General features: G+C 42.3%; 2 protein-coding genes across 17 annotated transcripts in view; one reads left to right on the forward strand and one right to left on the reverse strand.

Moving 5' to 3' along the window:
• The window catches only part of ACACA (acetyl-CoA carboxylase alpha), a 274775-nt gene extending 270157 nt beyond the window's left edge, over positions 1-4618 (reverse strand). The window contains exons 1-2 of one of the 2 annotated variants that reach the window (XM_089900994.1): positions 4447-4618; positions 4069-4340 (exon numbers count right to left, since the gene is read on the reverse strand). In XM_089900994.1, the coding sequence (XP_089757120.1) occupies positions 4069-4106 (38 nt within the window). In that variant the 5' untranslated portion in view covers positions 4107-4340; positions 4447-4618. The other variant, XM_089900995.1, reaches the window with a different exon arrangement.
• Positions 4619-4679: 61 nt separating this feature from the next.
• The window catches only part of TADA2A (transcriptional adaptor 2A), a 49407-nt gene continuing 34312 nt past the window's right edge, over positions 4680-19774 (forward strand). For 2 of the 15 annotated variants that reach the window (XM_089901033.1, XM_022552598.3), the window contains exons 1-4: positions 4966-5861; positions 6981-7108; positions 15898-16004; positions 17394-17453. In XM_089901033.1, coding sequence (XP_089757159.1) covers positions 7084-7108; positions 15898-16004; positions 17394-17453 — 192 coding nt within the window. In that variant the 5' untranslated portion in view covers positions 4966-5861; positions 6981-7083. The other 13 variants (XM_089901032.1, XM_089901031.1, XM_089901023.1 and 10 more) reach the window with 12 other exon arrangements.

Here is a 19774-nt window from a genome sequence, read left to right on the forward strand (position 1 = left end):
CCCACCATGAACTAGGTACTACACATACATCATCATATCCTTATAAAACTCTTATAAATTAGGTATTATTATTTTCATTTTACATATGAGGAGAAAAGAGACACAGAAAGATAATAGTTTGCTAAATTCTTGAAGGTAGTTAGGATTCAAATTCAGGAAAGGCTTCAAAGTACATGCTTTTTCAATTATATTAAACTGGGCCAGGTTTCTTACAATTCGTATTTCAAACACTTACTAGGCACTTGTTGGTTGCAAAAGAGTATAGACTGCCTGTCATCAAATGATGCAAAATACTTTAGGAGCCTGTTTTGAAGGTCAAAAGGTGGGGGCCTCGTTCATCAGGCTGAAAGGCATGCAGCCAGGCTGCCTAGCAGGCATTTAAAATTTTCCTGATAAACAGGAGTCACTCAGCAACAATACATTCCTGGTTCACCTAACTTTTAGATTCTACCCCAAGCCTGCTGTTTCAACAGACAGACATCCTGCGCTTTGTGGAGATCAAAAAGAAGTCAGTGAGGGTATTCTCTGGCAGTCCAGTGGTTAGGACTCGGCACTCTCACTGCCGGGGCCCGGGTTCAATCCCTGGTCGGGGAACTAAGATCCCACAAGCCGCGCGGAGCAGCCAAAAAGAAGAAAGTAAGGTGAGGAAGAGGCAGAGGAGATGGGTAGCAAAGGGCTGGATTCATGAAAATTTGGCATAATGGCCATGGCATTATGAAAATCCTAATACTTGCTAACTTTTCACTTTGAATAGCCAGAGGGAGTTTATTAGTTACATTTGGACAGAGCTGATTTTAATTCTGGCTGTACTACCTAGCAACTGAATGACTTAGGGCAAGTGGTTTTTACCTCTCAGAGCCTTGTTTTTCCTTATCTGTAAAATGGGATGCAGTAAGGTCCTTTGGCAGAATTCTTCCCCCTCTTGTTCATCTTTGAGATGTTTAGGGCCCTCTTACTTATGCAGAAGCACTCCAGTCAAGCCACTGTGTGGAGAAGTAGCTATATGTAGACCTTACATTTCTTTAAGTAGCTTAGCAAGAGTACTTCAACCCTTCCTCTGCAGACTGGTCATGGTTGAGGTTGATCAAGTTAAAAGAGCAATCTAGGAAACTCCTGGAAAGAAAAGGATTGATTTCCTATCTCCTCTGACTAGGGTGGCCACAAAAGAAGAAAGATATGGGGGGCGGGGAGCAAATGGGGACAAGAGGGTGGCAATGCTTCTGAATGCAAGAGACAGCAACAGAGGCTGAGGAGGCTGGAACCAGTCCTGAGCTGGGCCATGGTGGACCCAGGGCTTCTATGAAAGTGCCTTAGTGTGTGAACTCAAAGGGCTGAGCCCTAAGAGCTGCAATCCTTGAAGCTCAGGCCTTTTGTGGCATGAAGTCCTTTCTACTGAGTGCATCACAGGAAACTCCTTGCCTTTAAGAGACCCTGCAATTGGCAAAGCAAAGGGCTCTGCTCCCAGACATAAATCTCTGGCTAATTTACATTGACTGCGGTTATCTCAGAGTTTAAAGGGGAGGAAGTTGAAACCTAGAAGGCATGGCTAGACTTTTAGACTTTTTGTTTTTATCTATTTGTATACCAAGGGGATTCTCTGGTGGCGCAGTGGTTAAGAATCCGCCTGCCAATGCAGGGGACATGGGTTCGATTCCCTGGTCCGGGAAGATCCCACATGTTTCAGAGCAAGTAAGCCCGTGCGCCACAACTACTGAGCCTGCGCTCTAGAGCCCACGAGCCACAACTACTGAGCCCACGTGCCACAACTACTGAAGCCCGCATGCCTAGAGCCCATGCTCCACAACAAGAGAAGCCACCGCAATGAGAAGCCCACGCACAAGGAAGAGTAGCCTCCGCTCGCCGCAACTAGAGAAAGCCCGCACACAGCAATGAAGACCCAACGCAGCCAAAATTAAATTAATTTTAAAAATAAATTAATTAAAAAAATTTTTTTAATTTAAAAGTATTTGTATACCAAACTACAAAGAGCCACTTCAGAGACAGGAAAAATAAATATTAGATGAAGTAAAGTTTAAAAGTCTTTCAGTACTCAGGACATAGCAAGTGATTAGAAATGGCAGACAGTCATTTCCACTGGGAGGAAGGCTCAGAAACTGCACTTCTGGTTCTAACCACAGCAGCTAAGCAGCTCAAGGGGAGCCTGTGGGGATATTTGGAGACAATCAATGGCAGCCACATTACAGAGCCTGGACATCTCTTTTCCTTGCCTGAGTGACTTCATCCATACCTTTGCCTTTATCTGCTCATTTTGCAAATATTTGTCCAGGATGCACTTCTGGGCACTGAGGTTACAAAGAAGACACACAACCAAAGAAACAATTCTAATATGGTTATAGCATTTTAGCCCTGGCCTCTCTGAGTTCTAAATTCATTTATGTCATTTCACTCAGATTGCAAAACAGATATCTGAGACAGACCTTTCAATTTCTCCTCCAAATTTGCCTAATGCCACCACATTGCTGAAGGCAAAACCCCAGAAAAACACTGCCTTAATCACTGTTACCCTTACCCTCACGGTGCATTTTCATTTCTCCACATCTTTCTTAAGCACAATGAATGACTAAATTGGGGCTTAGAATTCTAATGAGGGCCTAACATCAACTGAAGAGGAAGGGTAATTTCCAGATGCTTGAATGCTGTGTTTTTAATGAATAGATCCCAGTATTATGTGGGACTGTTTTTCCACAACAGTACAACATTGATGACTCATATTCAGTTTGTTGACAATCGTGACGTCCAGATCTGGATATATGCCCTAGCCAGACTCAAAAACTTTCAGTTTAGATGAGAAAGACATGAAGATAAGTCCTAAAGGTTTGAACCCATTTTCTGTTTGCGGAGGTGAAGGTGTTGTAAAGGTGTAGCTGAAACATCAATGTTCATAAACTACCTGTTGAACAACTGCTGGACGATTAATGATTTAAAGGCCAATTTTTATGTTTCTACAATCTATTCTCCACACAACTGCCAGTGATCCTTTTAAAACAAACCTGATTATTCCTTTGTTCTCAACCCTTCCATGGTATTCTATCACATTCTAATAAAATCTAAAGTCCCACATGGCTTACCAGATATACAATCTGGCTTCTGCCTGTTATCCAACTTATTGCTTTAATTTGCTGTGCTCCAGCCTCACTGCTCTCCTTGCTTCTTCTCCAACATGCCAAGCAGTCAGGGCTATTTTAATTGCCATTTCTCTTCTCCTGGAACAATTTCTCTCTAGAAATCCACACAGCTGCCTCCCTCATTTAATGATTAGATTTCTGCTTACAATTAAGAGGACTTCCTTGTCTACCCCATCTAATAAAGCATCCCCTTTCTCCTAATTTTTTTAAAAACTTGCCACATTACTGGGCACTAGCTATTATTTAGTAATATATTATGTGTATTGCTTAATGTCAATCTCCCCCCTTATTATGAGACAGAGACTTTGTTTTGTTCACAGCTGAATTCCCAGCACCTAGAACATTCTTCTCATCAAATATTTGATAAATGAATAGATTTTCAGAATACATCAAATGTAAAACTATTCTAAATTTATTGACATGAAGCATAGAAAAATATCTAGAAGAATGTATAGCAAAATGTTAACTATCATGGTGGGAGCTGGTTTTCACGTTATTTTTGCTCATGCAAATACTCTAACTTTTTTTTTTTTTAGTATGAACTTGTATGACTCAGATACTAAAAAATGAGTAAAGAGGCCACACAGGCATAAAGTGTAAATGAATTCTATAAGAGGTTGGGCAAATTTATGAAAGACTTCTAAATAGATGTATTAGCATGATGGTTAAGCTAAACTACTGTTTGAATCCCCTTCCCCAACACGGTCTAGCAGTGTGATCCCAAGTTGTTCACAAGGCAGAGTCTAAAGGTTTTCACCTGGAAAATGGGGACGATAATAATTAATGTCTACCCCATAAGGTTGTTTCTGAAGATGAAACGGGACCATGTATGTAACCCCCTTTGTACAATGCCTGGCATGCAGAAAATACTCGACAAATGGCAGCTATTATAATAGTAGTAACAAGAGATGTTGGGACATACCTAGCCCTCAAGATTGACATCAGAGTGGACCACCACATCCTCTCATCATTGCGCCTCAGTCTGGGCCCCTGAAGCCCAAAGAGGGGATGGTTCTTTCCAAAGAAGATAATTTCGACGTTCCAGAAGCATCTGAATCAAACGTACCCTGTGAACCCTTAAACCATTCAGGCAGTCTGGTTAATCCATGAGCAGCACTGCAAGCCACGGCTTCGAAAGGCGACCACCGCTCGCCGTCCTTGGGCCCAGTCCCTTAGCCTTGATTTTGTTCGAGGCTGCAACAGAGGTGAGGGGTGGGAATGTTAGAAAACACAAAAGCGGGGCAGTACCGGCCCGCTCCAGCTCACCGCACTCTAGAGCGGCTCAAACGGCACCACGCACCGGCAAGCCTGCTGCAACCAGCAACGCGCCCCCAGGGAAAAATGATTACTGGTCCGACTCAAAACTCAGACAAACTGCTCAAAGGCCCACCCTCCAAGGCCTCTGCCAGAGGCCAGACGCTAGCGCACGGGTAGTGAAGGGTCGGGGACGGAGGGAGGGGCAGCCGTTGATGAGCCGCACGCGGCGAGGCCGCGACGGCCGGGGCGGGGACTGGGCGGAGGCGGCGAGCGCGCGGCCCGCTCGCGCCTGCGCCGCGCGGGAGCGAGCACGCAAGCCCAGGGCGCGCGTGCTGCTGGCGTTTCCTCGGCGCGGAGGAGGGGAACGAAGTGAGGTGAGGCACGAGGCGCTGCGGGGCGCGAGCCCCAGTCTCGGGACAAGGGGGAGGCAGGGATCGTGAGGTGCGGCTGGGTTGGGGGCGGACTGCGGGCCCCGGCAGCGTCGGCGGCGAGGAGGGCGAGGAGGGCGAGGAGGGCGAGGAGGGCGAGGAGGGCGAGGAGGGCGAGGGGGCCGAAGGGGGCGGGCCACGCCGCGCCGTGGGGGAGGGCGGCGTGGGGCGGGCCTGAGCCCTGGGGCCCCGCCCCGCCGCGGCCTGACGCGCCCCGCCCCCTGGGCGGCCCCGCTGGGTCCCAGCCTGGCTCTTCCTGTCTCTGCTGCAAGGGAACACGAAATTCCCGTTCTTAGCAGACCCTGGTTGACGTTACCCCTTGTTTTCAAGTAGGCCCTCCAAGTAGATATTTCGGGTCAGTTTTAGAGGTGAGGTGGTCTGAGGCTCCAGTAGAATGACTTGCCCGAGATCACACGGTTAATAAGGAACGAAGTGAGGCTTCGAATCTTGTCCGCAAAACTCCCAAGCCTGCGCCTGTCCTCCGCACCACATCGAATGCTCTTCACGTTCCTTCCCTCCTCCTCCCAGTAACTTCTTGGAATTTGGCAGATGTTAATATGGAACTAGCATCCATCCTTTCATGGATGTTGGCGTCAGAAATGTCTCTTGTGTGAAGAAAGAGGAAAAAAGAAGATTCCGCTTACTGCAATATTGCGCTTACAACGTGGAGTGTTTGAGACTGTATACATCCTTTACTTGACCATCTCTACTAACCTCTGTTGAAGTGACGCTGCTGTTCACTAACTGTAAGACATTGTGCAAGTGACAGTCTTTCAGAGGTTCCTTTCCCTTCTTAAAAAAGCAGCATGCCTCAGAAGTTTGTAAGGATTCAGAGACAATCCATATACAGTGATACTACAGTACCTGGCATATGAAAAATATTCAGTAAATGTTGGCCATTATTTTATTATTGAGTGCATAATACCCCTTACTAAGCGCACTTTTCTTCAAACTCATTTTCCTGGGACCAGAGCAGAGGGGTAACCACTCCATTTCATCCTGGAAAAGACAAGTTCATTGACAGTTTTATGTGAGTGTCCCATACAGTTAACGATGAATTATTCCCCAAGCTAAAACTATCAGGTGAAAGAAGTCACTGCAGGAGAACTAATGATGAACTAACCTTTTTGAAGAATTAACATTTATATGTCCATTACATTTGTGTTTATTGAGTTCTTTCCTCTTGGCACTGTGCTTGGTGCTTTAAGACATACAAATTTGTATTTGATGTAGTCCCTGCTTTCATTTAGTCTAGAAATGGGGAAAATATGCATTCAGAAGTGATTCTCACAAAGTGGAATGTGAAAAATGCCCAAAAAAGAGATAGATAAAAAGATATGGGAGTATAGAGGGAGGGGGGATGTTTTCATGACTTCGTGTGAAATATGAGTTCATTTATGTCTTCAAAAAGATAACTTTGTATATAGTACATACCTATTAAATAGCTGTTCCAAGAATAAATTAGTGAACAAAATGTACGTTGTAATAGATAGGATTCCTTAGTTTTCTAGTAATAGACGTTCATTCAGATTAAAGTATTACTGGAACGATAGAGAAATGAGAAAAAGCAAACAAACCTACACCATTGGGCTACCCTTGGGGATGGGGATCTCAAGAGCCAGATCTCTTGGACCAGATTCTTTGGCTAGTGAATGAGCTCTAACCTGCCCTCTGTCCTTGGATACCTTACTCAAGATTCAGCTTTCAGTAAGAACAGATCTGGTTGCTTTAGCTGCTGTGGGGCAGGGGGGTGGAGTATTGGGATTCGTAACCCCACGAAAGCCATATGAAATGTGGGAGAGTCCGTTTCCCGAAGGAAGGAGGGCTAAGGAGAAAAGTGAGGCCTGGCAGAGAAAATCAGTTGTTGTTTATTAGAGATATGTAGCCTTTGTAGAGGGCTTACTATGGGCCTGGCACTATGGTACATTATCTATGTGGATTTTGATATTTAATCTTCAGCAACTCTAGAAGGTAGATATGATTGTATCATCCATTTTACAGAGGAGGGAACAAGCTTGTAGAGATAAACTAATTTGCTTAGCCTTACAAAGCTAGGATGTGGTACAGTTGAGTAAGTTGCATTATGTTCTCTTTATCTTGTCCCTTTAAAGTATTTCCTCATCCATGTGCCACTTTTGTTTGTTTATAGGGGGGGTCGTCAGCTTTGGTGTCTGTGTTGGCCAGTTCAGAAATCTCCTTGAAGGAGCCCTACATTGAGGAAGATCAAAGCAGCAGTCTTTGCCAACTGGGGAATGGACCGTTTGAGTTCCTTTAGCAGTAAGTACCATGGGAACAAGTCCCAGGTGAATATTAATAGCAAACTGAAGTGGAAGTTGATCAAAGAAGAAAAATAAGCACTTTGAAGATGAAGCCATGTGAATCTGATCCTAAAGGAATGAGTATCAAATCAGAATAAAATCAACCACTACTACTGAACACATGATACAAAACTGAGCACATGACACTCAAGGTCTTATAAGAAAATTAAGCTCAGTTGGACCATTCATAATACGATTAACCCGTAGTTCGACTTAAAAAAGCAGTTGAATTTCTCTTTAGAATCAATAACATATTTCAGGCGCCTTGGTAAGAAATAATGTCAGTGGTAGAATAAAGGAAATGCTCCTGCCCCTGCTTTTTTGGCACTTGTATTCTAAGAGTAAACTATAGTACAGTAATAGTGCAGAGATTTGTGGCGTACATGTGAAGTAAATCCAGGCAGCCACAGCTATGGAGGAAAAAATACACTTTTTCTTTTCTTCTGAAGATAAGAGATTTGGCAGAAATAGAAATCCATTGTTAGATGTTAGTAGTGTCCCAATGAGAAGAATCAGAAAGTCACTTTTGGGGTGTATCCTCCTCAGCAGTTTCTTTCTTCCTCCCCTCCTCCCTCCCTTCCTTCCTTCCATTTACTTATTTTGCTTTTGGCTACGCCAGGTCTTAGTTGCAGCACGTGGGACCTTTTAGTTGTGGGACGCGGACTCTTTGTTGTGGCATGCATGCGGGATCTAGTTCCCTGACCAGGGATTGAACCCGGGCCCCCTGCATTGGGAGCACCGAGTCTTACCCACTGGACCACCAGGGAAGTCCCTCAGCAGTTTCTTAAAGGGGCTCTAATATACTCTCTCATCAGACTCCCTATATATATTTAGGACAGAATGGAGTCTTCCAATACATGTAGTTCAGATCTTTCATTTTTCACACAGAGAAAGAGTCTAAATGAATTATCCCCATGCTGGGAGTGTAAACTGAAACCACTCTCTCCCTCTTTTCAAAATAATTAAAAATTTTTTAAAAAGTGTTTTTTTTAATATTTTTAAGCTAAACTTTAAAATGTTTATTTGGAAACAATTTCAAACAGGAAAGTTGGAAGAATAAGAATAGTACAAAGAATATCCATACACCTTTTGTAAACCTTTTACTCTATTTTCATAGTTCTCTATCTATAAGTATACATATTTATTTACATATATATGTATATATAAGTAGATATACATACCCCATATTTTTTTTTTCAGAATCATTTGAGGACTTAGGGACATACATCATGGCCCCTAAGTACTTTAGTGTTTATTTCCTGAGACTAGGGATGTTCTCTTCTAACTTCAGTACATTCTAGCCTCAGTAGAGTTGCCAACTTTAGTAAGTATAACACTGATAAAATACTTTTATCTAACCTGCCGTCTGTATTCCAGTTTTGTCAGCTGACTCAATAATGTCCTTGACGATGTTTTTTTTCCTTCCCGTACAGGATACAGTCAGGGTTCAGGTCTTGCATTAAGTTGCTGTGTCTCTTTAGCCTCCTTTAAACTGAAACATGTCCACAGCCTTTGTCTTTAGTGATTGACACTTTTGAAGAATACAGCCCCTTTCTCCCCTTTTTAAAACTAGAGGTGTCTCATTTTGGGTTTGTCTGGTCTTGCTCTGTTCCTCATTAGCGATGTTAATTTTTTTTTTTTTTTTTTTGCGGTACGCGGGCCTCTCACTGCTGTGTCCTCTCCTGTTGCGGAGCACAGGCTCCGGACGCGCAGGCTCAGCAGCCATGGCTCACGGGCCCAGCCGCTCCGCGGCATGTGGGATCTTCCCGGACCGGGGCACGAACCCGTGTCCCCCGCATCGGCAGGCGGACTCTCAACCACTGCGCCACCAGGGAAGCCCAGCGATGTTAATTTTGAAAACCCAGTCAACGGGGGCTTCCCTGGTGCAGGGGACACGGGTTCATGCCCCGGTCCGGGAAGATCCCACATGCCGCGGAGCGGCTGGGCCTGTGAGTCATGGCCGCTGAGCCTGTGCATCTGGAGCCTATGCTCTGCAACAGGAGAGGCCAGAACAGTGAGAGGCCCGCGTACCGCAAAAAAAAAAAAAAGAAAACCCAGTCAAGGTGTGCATTTGAGTTCTTCACTGTTTAATGTCTATTTTTTCTCTTGCATCTAATAAGCAACCCATAAGGAGACACTTTCAGGCCATAAGATATCCTGTTCCTCATCAGAATTTCTCCCTAGTTAGCATCCATTGATGATTTTTGCCTGATCCAGTCTTTACTACGATGGTCGCAAAATGATTTTTCCCCCTGCATCCAGCACTCTCTCCATATTTACTAGTTAGCACTTAGCATTCTACTATAATCAAGAGACCTCCTGTTTCACTTATTTATTATAAGTATGCACGCGTGAATTCCTTTATTTTCAGTGGTTTATAATTCATTATCATACTTACTTTGGTTCTCAGATTGTCCTAATTTGAACACTGTGAGCCCCTTCAAGCCGGCTCTTGCAACCTTGTGACGTGCCCCATCGCTTTTTTGAGCATCTCCTTACTTTTTGGCATGGCTACATGTTCGAGGTGCATCTTCTACCTCCCATGCCCCAGCCCTAGAATCAGCCACTTCTCTGAGGAGCCCTTGGTCCTTTTAGAAAGGAGTGACGTTAGAGACCAAGATATGGCCATTGCTTATTTCTACTAGAGTATCTTGGCGTCTGGGCCTTTTTGGCCCACAGCGCTGGGAAATACATCGTAGGTATACGCTACGTACAGATATACCAGTATATGTACATAGTTGCATATACATGCATATATCCATAGATGCACTTTCTTAGAAATCATGAGTTCACACTGATAACCTCCGGTTCACCTTCCTAGGCTCTTTTTTTGTCCCCCCACCCCCACCACGTTCCTTGTTTGTGTGTCCTTTCCTCAGTGAAAACCCTGGCTCCCAGCATTAGCACGATTATTCATTTGCTCAGTCTTTTAATACATCCAGAATTATTTCAGAATTGCTCTGTGCATACCACTACATAACACAGACCCACTTCAACAAGGTCAGGATTTGTTTGCAATTCTCTGCATCACCCAAGACTGAAGGTCTGTTGTTAAATGTTCATAAGTTACTTGGATTGGTTCTTTTTTTTCCCCCTCCTCATTGTGGTTGTGATATTCCTTTGAAATACTTTTTGGTTCATCTGTTCGTTCTACTTTCAGTTTTCCCTTCCCATATTTAGTGGTTTAATTTTCTAATTTGTAGAACATAAGTATGCTTCCAAAAGTCAAAGCTATGCAAAAAGGTATATTTGGAGAATTGTTGCTCCTTCCTAGGTCTCTTCCACTCCTTTCCATTCCCCCTCCTCCAACCCTTCGTAGGTATTGTTTTCTAATTTATCTGTCCTTTATTTCTTTTTGCAAAGACAGACGTGTATATGTTTTTGCTTTTGTTTTCCCTAATTTTTTCCTGAAAAGGTAGCATACTATGTATGCTCTTTTGCACCTTGTTTTTTTCACTTAATAGTATCTCCTGGAAATACGATACTGCTTTATAGAGATTGTTATTTTTATTTATTTATATATATTTTTTGCGGTACACGTGCCTCTCACTGTTGTGGCCTCTCCCGTTGCGGAGCATAGGCTCCGGACGCGCAGGCTCAGCAGCCATGGCTCACGGGCCCAGCCGCTCTGCGGCATGTGGGATCTTCCCGGACTGGGGCACGAACTCGTGTCCCCTGCATCAGCAGGCGGACTCTCAACCACTGCGCCACCAGGGAAGCCTCCGAGATTGTTATTTTTTTATAGTACTCGATTATGTGAACGTACCATAGTTTGTTCAACTACTGTCCAGTGCTTGGACATCAAAGTAGTATTTTGCAGTTATAAATAATGTTCTAATGCATAACCTTATACTGTTGGAGGTGTATATTCAGGGTAAATTCCTAGAAGTGGGATTTCTAGGTCCAAAGATAAATGGATGCATTTATTTAGATAGTGCTAAATTACCTTCTATAGAAGTTGTGCCATTTTGCATTCATGTCAGCAATATATGAGGTTGCCTATTTCCCCACAGTCTTCTTAAGAAAGTATATTATGAAGCTTTTGAATTTTTGCCAATCTGATGGGTAAGAAGTTATATCTCAGTGTAGATTTCTCTTATTATGAGTGAATTTGAATGTCTTTTCATGTTTAAGGTCCATTTTATCTCTCTTTTTTTCCTAATTATCTCTTCGTGACTTTCACAGTAGGATTTTTGGTCTTTTATTTTCCTCTCAATTTTTAAAAGTTCTTTCTATATTAAAGATGTTAGCCCTTTATGATATGTTTACAAGTATTTTCCTCTAGTTTATTTGCTTTTTTAACTTTGCTTATGGTGTTCTTCGCCAAAAAAGAGCTTTTTGTTTAGTCAAATTTATTACTCTTTTATTGCCTCTGAAGTTTGAATGATGGTAAAAAGTCTTTCCCTACTCTTAGGTTACAGAAAAGTTCTGGAATCCTTTGTGAAGGACACTTTGGCTATGTGTATCAGAAACCCTCTGTACACTCAACAGTTCTAGTTCTAGGAAAATAGAAATCCTGAGGAACAAAATGTGAGCTGTTACGTGTACAGGAACGTTGATCTCAGCATTTTTTATAATAGTGAAAAATTGGAAACAACTTAAATATCCACCAATAGGAAACTGGTTAGATTAGTGGTTCTCAGTCTTATGAGACCCAGTGATTTCTTTTTATAATGTTTTTAAAGCCCCTTTTACTATTTGGAAATGAAATACATAGATAATATAACATAACTATGCCCGTGATTTCAAAGAAATAAAAATAATGCCCTAGGACTTCCCTGGTGGCACAGTGGTTAAGAAATCTGCCTGCGAATGCAGGAGACACAGGTTCAATTCCTGGTCCGGGAAGATCTCACATGCCATGGAGCAACTAAGCCCGTGCACCACAACTACTGAGCCTGTGCTGTAAGCCCGCGAGCCACAACCACTGAAGCCCAAGCGCCTAGAGCCTGTGCTCCGCAACAAGAGAAGCCATCTCAATGAGAAACCCGCACACCACAACGAAGAGTATTCCCCACTCGCTGCAAGGAGAGAAAGCCTGTGCGCAGCAATGAAGACCCAACGCACGCCAAAAATAAATTAATTAATTAAAAAATAATAATATTGCCCTAACTATACTATAAAAGATAAATAAAAGAGAAGTGATTTGTAATAAATAATGTAATTTATAATAATATGTATCAATATGTTTAGACATTACAGTGGAAAACATAATGCCTTTAGTCAGATGCTTGTACCCGTAAGTCAATTCACTGTGCATATTACAACTACAAATGCACAGTGATTCACGTGTGTTGTATTGGTGACTCAAATACCACAAGCTTGAATAACTCTTAGTAAAGTTCTGAACAAAACAAGGTAGAATCTCCTCTTGACGTAATGCAGTTGCCTTCCTGGAAAATTCAATACATATTAAAACTGTCAAAAACATTTTGTTGTATTTAGTATGGAATTATGTTCCAGGTCATGTCATTATGAGCAAGTTTTCACCTACTTGAACGTCTGGTGGGACATTTGAAAGTTGTGCAGGAGACTGGCCAATTCTTTGTTGTGTAGGAATATCTTGAGTGTTGAAGGATATCTAGCATCCCTGATCCCAGCCTGCTAAGTGCCAGTAGTGCTCCCTAGTCATTGTGGCAACAAAAAAGCATCTCCTCAGATTTCCATAATGCCTTCCTAGGAGGCAGTTGAAAACCATTAGGTTAGATTAAATGGATATAATGGACTATTATTCATCCATTAAAAAGAGTGAGGAAGATCTATGTGTACCATCATGAAAGATGTTGACAATATATTATCAAGTGAAAAAACAGGCTATAAAATGTGTGGTATCCCACTTCTGTTAAAATATACACGCATGTACATAGAAGAAGGGCTGGAAATCAGAATGTTAATAGAGGATGACATACTTTATACTTCTTATTGTCTAAAATTTTTGAAACTATAAATTGGACTTTTACAAAATAATTATCTTTTTTTTTAACATCTTTATTGGAGTATAATTGCTTTACAGTGGTATGTTAGTTTCTGCTTTATAACAAAATGAATCAGCTATACATACACATATATCCCCGTATCTCCTCCTTCTTGTGTCTCCCTCCCATCCTCCCTATCCCACCCCTCTAGGTGGTCACAAAGCACTGAGCTGATCTCCCTGTGCTATGCATCTGCTTCCCACTAGCTAGCTATTTTACATTTGGTAGTGTATACATGTCCATATTACTCTCTCACTTCGTCCCACCTTACCCTTCCCCTTCCCTGTGTCCTCAAGTCCATACTCTACATCTGCATCTTTATTCCTGTCCTGCCCCTAGTTCTTCAGAACCTTTTTTTTTTAGATTCTATATGTGTTAGCATATGGTATTTTTCTCTTTCTGACTTAGTTCACTCTGTATGACAGACTCTAGGTCCATCCACCTCACTACAAATAACTCAATTTCATTTCTTTTTATGGCTGAGTAATATTCCATTGTATATATGTGCCACATCTTCTTTATCCATTGAACTGTCGATGGACACTTAGGTTGCTTCCATGCCCTGGCTATTGTAAGGAGAGCTGCAGTGAACATTGTGGTACATGACTCTTCTTGAGTTATGGTTTTCTCAGGGTATATGCCCAGTAGCGGGATTGCTGGGTCGTATGGTAGTTACATTTTTAGTTTTTTCAGGAACCTCCATAGTGTTCCCCATAGTGGCTGTATCAATTTACATTCCCACCAACAGTGCAGGAGGGTTCCCTTTTCTCCACACCCTATCCAGCATTTATTGTTTGTAGATTTTTTTTTTTTTTTTTTTTTTGATGTACGCGGGCCTCTCACCGCTGCGGCCTCTCCCGTTGCGGAGCACAGGCTCCGGACGCGCAGGCGCAGCGGCGATGGCTCACGGGCCCAGCCGCTCTGTGGCACGTGGGATCCTCCCAGACCGGGGCACGAACCCGCGCCCCCTGCATCGGCAGGCGGACTCTCAACCACTGCGCCACCAGGGAAGCCCCTGTTTGTAGATTTTTTGATGATGGCCATTCTGCCTGGTGTGAGATGATACCTCATTGTAGTTTTTTTGTTTTTTTGTTTTTTTTTTTGCGGTACGCAGGCCTCTCACTGTTGTGGTCTCTCCCGTTGCGGAGCACAGGCTCCGGACTCGCAGGCCCGGTGGCCATGGATCACGGGCCCAGCCGCTCCGCAGTATGTGGGATCTTCCCAGACCGGGGCATGAACCCGTGTCCCCTGCATTGGCAGGCGGGCTCTCAACCACTGTGCCACCAGGGAAGCCCCCTCATTGTAGTTTTGATTTGCATTTCTCTAAAAAACAATTACTTCTTGACATGAGGGTTTAAAAACTCTTTAGGTCAGTCATTGGCCAATTTTTTGTTGTTGAAGAAAGTTTGAGGAAAGAAAAGCAAGCTCATACCATTAAAAGAAAAGGATGCGAGGGCTTCCCTGGTGGCGCAGTGGTTGAGAGTCCGCCTGCCGATGCGGGGGACACAGGTTCGTGCCCAGGTCCGGGAGGATCCCACGTGCCACGGAGTGGCTGGGTCCGTGAGCCATGGCCGCTGAGCCTGCGCGTCCGGACCCTGTGCTCCGCAACGGGAGAGGCCACGACAGTGAGAGGCCCGCGTACCGCAAAAAAAAAAAGAAATAAAAGGATGTGAGGAAGAAGGTAATTTGGTAAAAATGGACATTTAACATAAAATAATTTTTGTTTTTCCATGTCAAAATTTTAAATGGGAGAAGTGGGGTAGTTGCTGTTCCACATGTTTATTTTGAAGCTACTGCCAGAAAGATTACCTTTCTTTCCTCTGTCATTTTTTTCTCCAGGTCTTCATTTAGAAGCAAAAGAAAAGAACAATAATCACCACTTACAGGAGGGAAAGGTGCCTTGAAGAGTGTTTCTTGGACTTTAGGAAGGAAAATGCTATTGCAGAGTGTGAGAAATTCTGCCCCAGGCCAAACAGATTAAATCCCTTCTCTACCTTCAGAGCCTGTTTTCTTAGACTTCGGTTGATCACAGAGAACAACTCTGCTAGGTTGCCCTGACTCAAGAGTGGCAGAGTTTGGGACAGCCAGGGACACACACACATCTGCATTTTTATGACTTTAGAGAGTTTGGATTATACTCCTTGCCTTAATATTGCAGAGACAGTACTGTCATTGGAACTGGAGGAAGGTCTGCTCTGTTCTCTACTTACTGTGGGAGAAAGGGAGGGAGCTGTCCTGGGTTTAACTCCCAAATCAAATATAAAGTAGTACATCCCAAGACATGTTTAAAGGGTTTTTCTTTACCAACTTTTTATTATGAAAAATTTCAAACTTATAGAAAGTTGAAAGAACAGTACAGCAATTATTGCCCATTACCCAGACCCAGCAGTTATTAACATTTTGTCAGATTGGCTTTATCTATAACTATATATGTGTTATGTAGGTATGTGACATTATTTTCCCCTGGGAAAATAAATTGTGGGCATTATGAAACTTCCAGTTAAAACTTGTGTTTGTAAATTTCTCTGCAGGGGCAATATCTACTTGAATGCTATTTAAAATAGTAGATATACTGTAGGTAGGAACAAAGCTGGCCTGAAATAAAAAGGAACATAATTTTCGTTTTTTCTTATTTGGAATGAGCTCATCTTGCCTCCATGAACTTTTCAGCACAGCTTACTACCTTGTGTAACCATTTGCAGATTTTCACCTTCTCGCGTTTAAGATAATCATAAGGTGTTCTGAAGCTAGTATATTTTTCTTTTTGTTATAGATGATCCCTCTGATAAGCCACCTTGCCGAGGCTGCTCCTCCTACCTCATGGAGCCTTATATCAAGTGTGCTGAATGTGGGCCACCTCCTTTTTTCCTGTGCTTACAGGTAACTCTTTAAGGGGAGGCTTGCCTAGTTTTATGGATATAGTAAATTCAGAGATGACCATCAATTGCTCAGAAGGACCATACCTTATTGAGTCTATTTTTACCAGTCAATATTGAATTACACATTTTACCAGTGAAAAATTGGGGAACAGAGCAGGATGGATGAGATAGACTGTTGAATATTCCACTTCCCTGTATCAACCTAATGCTGTTTTTACCAGTAAATTTCAAGTATTGGGACTACAGGAAATAGAATTGGAGGATTATTCCTTTTGATAGCACCTATGACACTGTTTTTTGTCTTACTGAAGAGTGATGTTTGGGCAGGTGACAAACCAGGAAACAAACTATTTCGTTGATGATAGTGGTAATAGCAATACTAATGATAAGTGCTGGGCTTCCCTCGTGGCGCAGTGGTTAAGAATCCACCTGCCAATGCAGGGGACATGGGTTTGGGCCCTGGTTCTGGAAGATCCTACATGCTGCAGGGCAACTAAGCCCATGCACCACAACTACTGGGCCTGCGCTCTAGAGCCCGCTAGCCACAACTACTGAGCCCGCGTGCCACAACTACTGAAGCCCATGCACCTAGAGCCCATGCTCCGCAACAAGAGAAGCCACTGCAATGAGAAGCCCGCATACTGCAACGAAGAGTAGCCCCCGCTCACCGCAACTAGAGAAAGCCTGTGCGCAGCAACAAAGACCCAAGGCAGCCAAAAATAAATAAAATTTTTAAAAATTGTTTAAAAAAAATACTAATGATAAGTGCTTACTCTGTGCCAGGCACTATCTTGAGTACTTTGCATGAATTAACCTTTAAATCATAACTGCAACCCTAGGAAGTAACTATGATTAGTATCCCTATATTATAAAGGAAACTCAGGCAAAGAGAGGTTAAATAATTGGCTCAGGGTCACACAGCAAATACCATATTTTATCAGATCCAAGATGCTGTTGATTAAAAGAAACATCCCAATTTCAGAAATGTTAAAGTGTAAAAATGGCTGATGGAAGTTGTAATATACTTTTCATTATAAGATGAATCCACATTTCAGAGTTTTAAAATATGAAATAATACATGTCTTAGAATTGCTGAAATAAGCTAAGAGCCAGGATTCAAATTTAGGCAGTCTGCTTCCAGGGCTTATGCTTTTATAAAAGGAGGAGTTGTCCTAGGAAAAACTTTTTTTGAGATCATTGTTTTTCTCTATGTGGGCCATTGAAAGGCTGCGGTCATGAACTTAACCTTCCTGTTGTGGCTGCAGACAAGACTAAATGAATTCTTAAAAACTCATCACAAGAGTAAAATACCCCCAAGCCATCTTCTATCCTTTAAGAAAGCATTTCAAAACGTAGCTTTTTGGTAACTTAATTTTCTTTTCTTTTGCAGTGTTTCACTCGAGGATTTGAGTACAAGAAACATCAAAGTGATCATACTTACGAAATAATGGTAATGATGAAGTTGTAGGAATTTCCCTTCATTTTCAAGTATTATACTGGGAATTAGTCTTTTTATTTCTTCATCTGCAAGTATCTCACTTTCGCCCACTTCTGGATTAGGTAATCATTGCACAATAAGCTTTTTAGGGTTTTATGGATCTTCTAAGGCATTTAAGTCCAAAAAATCATTTTATATACTCAGATTTTTGGTTTAAATTAGAAGGAATTTAAAGGAAGTGCTTTTTGAGATTTACTAATATAAGGATCAGAGGTTTGTGGTTTTCTAAGTTCATTGATAAACATGTAGTAAATGTGTTGTCGCTGTGTTTGGCTAATGGTATTTTTATGTGGTTTGTGTGGGCAGTGGTGATATTTATATCTGGCACTCAACCTCCCCAGCCTTGGGAAAATTAGTTACCCTCGGAGAGTTAAGTTGTAAAATGGATGTAGGGTGAATAACATAGTAATATACAAAATCACTTGAAGAGAGGTAGACTGACTTATAGGCCAGAATAAGACTTGGCTGTAATTTGATTGTTTGCCGCCTCTAAAGAAGGAATGAGAGGCAGATGTTGGCAGTGTCCTTCCAATATCTAGCCAGAGGAATGGGCACTTTAATAAGCCAAAGTGAATATGTGGTATGCTTGACAGGTTTATATACAGTACCTTTGTCAGTTATCAGAGCCTAACTCCTAGTTCACCAAGTAGTTTTCTTACATTTGGCCTCCCATGTTGTTTTTCTTACAGGAAGGAATGCTGGTTGGGCATCTACTTGACAGTAATTTCACATCATGGGTTAATCCACTGATACATGTGTTAGTTTTCTCTTGCTGCCATAATAACAACTTAACCAAAAGTGAGGGAGCTTAAACAACAACACAAATTTATCATCTCACAATTCTGTTGGTCAGAAGACCATTAGACTCAGTGGTTTGCTCCAGATTCTGTAAGGCTGAAATGAAAGTGTTGACCTGTCTGGGTTTTTATCTGGAGACCCTGCGGGAGAATCCACTTCCAGTCTACTTCCATTCTCATTCGAGTTGTTGACAGAATTCACTGCTGGGAGGTTGTAGGACTGATGCTACTGTTTCCTTATTAGTTGTTGGCCAGGGCTTACTCTTAGTCTCTAGAGGTTCCTGGCCCTCATTCTCAGTATTCAAAGCCAACAATGGCAGGGAGTCCTTGAGGGTTACTGATGAAATGCTTGGCGTCTCTCTGACCTCTCCTGGTTCATCTCTCCTGTGCTGAATCTCTCTGACTCTTCTGCCTCTCTCTTCTACTTTTAAGGGCTGTGTGATTATATTGGGCCCACCAGCATAATCTCCTTATTTTACAGTCAGTTGATTAGTACCTTAATCCTATTAGCATAGTCACTTCACAGTAATATCTAGTTAGTGTTTGATTGAATAATCGGGGGACAGGAATCTTGGGGGCACTGGGGGACATCTTTAGAATTCTGTATACCGCAGCGCCGTAGCATATCTACTTCAGTCTCTTAAAAGTTTAGAAAGGGTAACTCAGCATCTCCAAGTCTGATTATTTATGAAGTCTTATTTAAGTGAGTTTCTGGGCCTGTAATGCTGAGAGTCAGATCCTGGTCCATAATGAATTAGTCAAAGAAATGCTCCTTAGTAAGAGTTCTTGGCAGCCAGCTGTCTAGCCTTCCCCTGCCTCTTTCTAAACACCCTCAGTCTTCTAAGTAGTTTCTTCACTAATTATAAGATTTGGAATACATTTTTTAATATTAGACTGTTTTTTAGAGAGTTACAGGTTCACAGCAAAATTGAGTGGAAAGTACAGAAATTTCTCTGCCCCCGCAAATGCATAACCTCCCCCATTATCAACATCCCCCACCAGAATTGTACATACATTATCATTGACCAACCTACATTGACACCTCATTATCACCCAAAGTCCATAGTTTACATTAGGGTTCACTCTTGGTGATATACATTCTATGGGTTTGTAGAAATATGTAGTGACGTGTACCCACCATTATAGTATCATACAGAGTAGTTTCATGTTCCTAAAAATCTTCTGTGTTCTGCCTGTTCATCCGTGCCTCCCCCCAGCCTCTGGTAACTACTGATCTTTTTACAATCTCCATGGTTTTGCCTTGTCCAAAATGTCATATAGTTGGAATCATACAGTGTGTAGCCTTTTCAGATTGGCTTCTTTCACCAAGTAATATGTATTTAAGTTTCCTCCATGTCTTTTCATGGCTTAATAGGTCATTTCTTTTTTAGCACTGAATAATATTCTGTTGTCTGGATGTACCACAGTTTATTTATTCATCCACCTACTGAAGGACATCTTGGTTGCTTCCAAGTT

Source organism: Delphinapterus leucas, chromosome 19 (genome assembly GCF_059928025.1).
Source record: "Delphinapterus leucas isolate spDelLeu-1000000601 "Yukka" chromosome 19, BTC_Dleu_Yukka2, whole genome shotgun sequence".
Classification (NCBI taxonomy): Eukaryota; Metazoa; Chordata; class Mammalia; order Artiodactyla; family Monodontidae; genus Delphinapterus; species Delphinapterus leucas.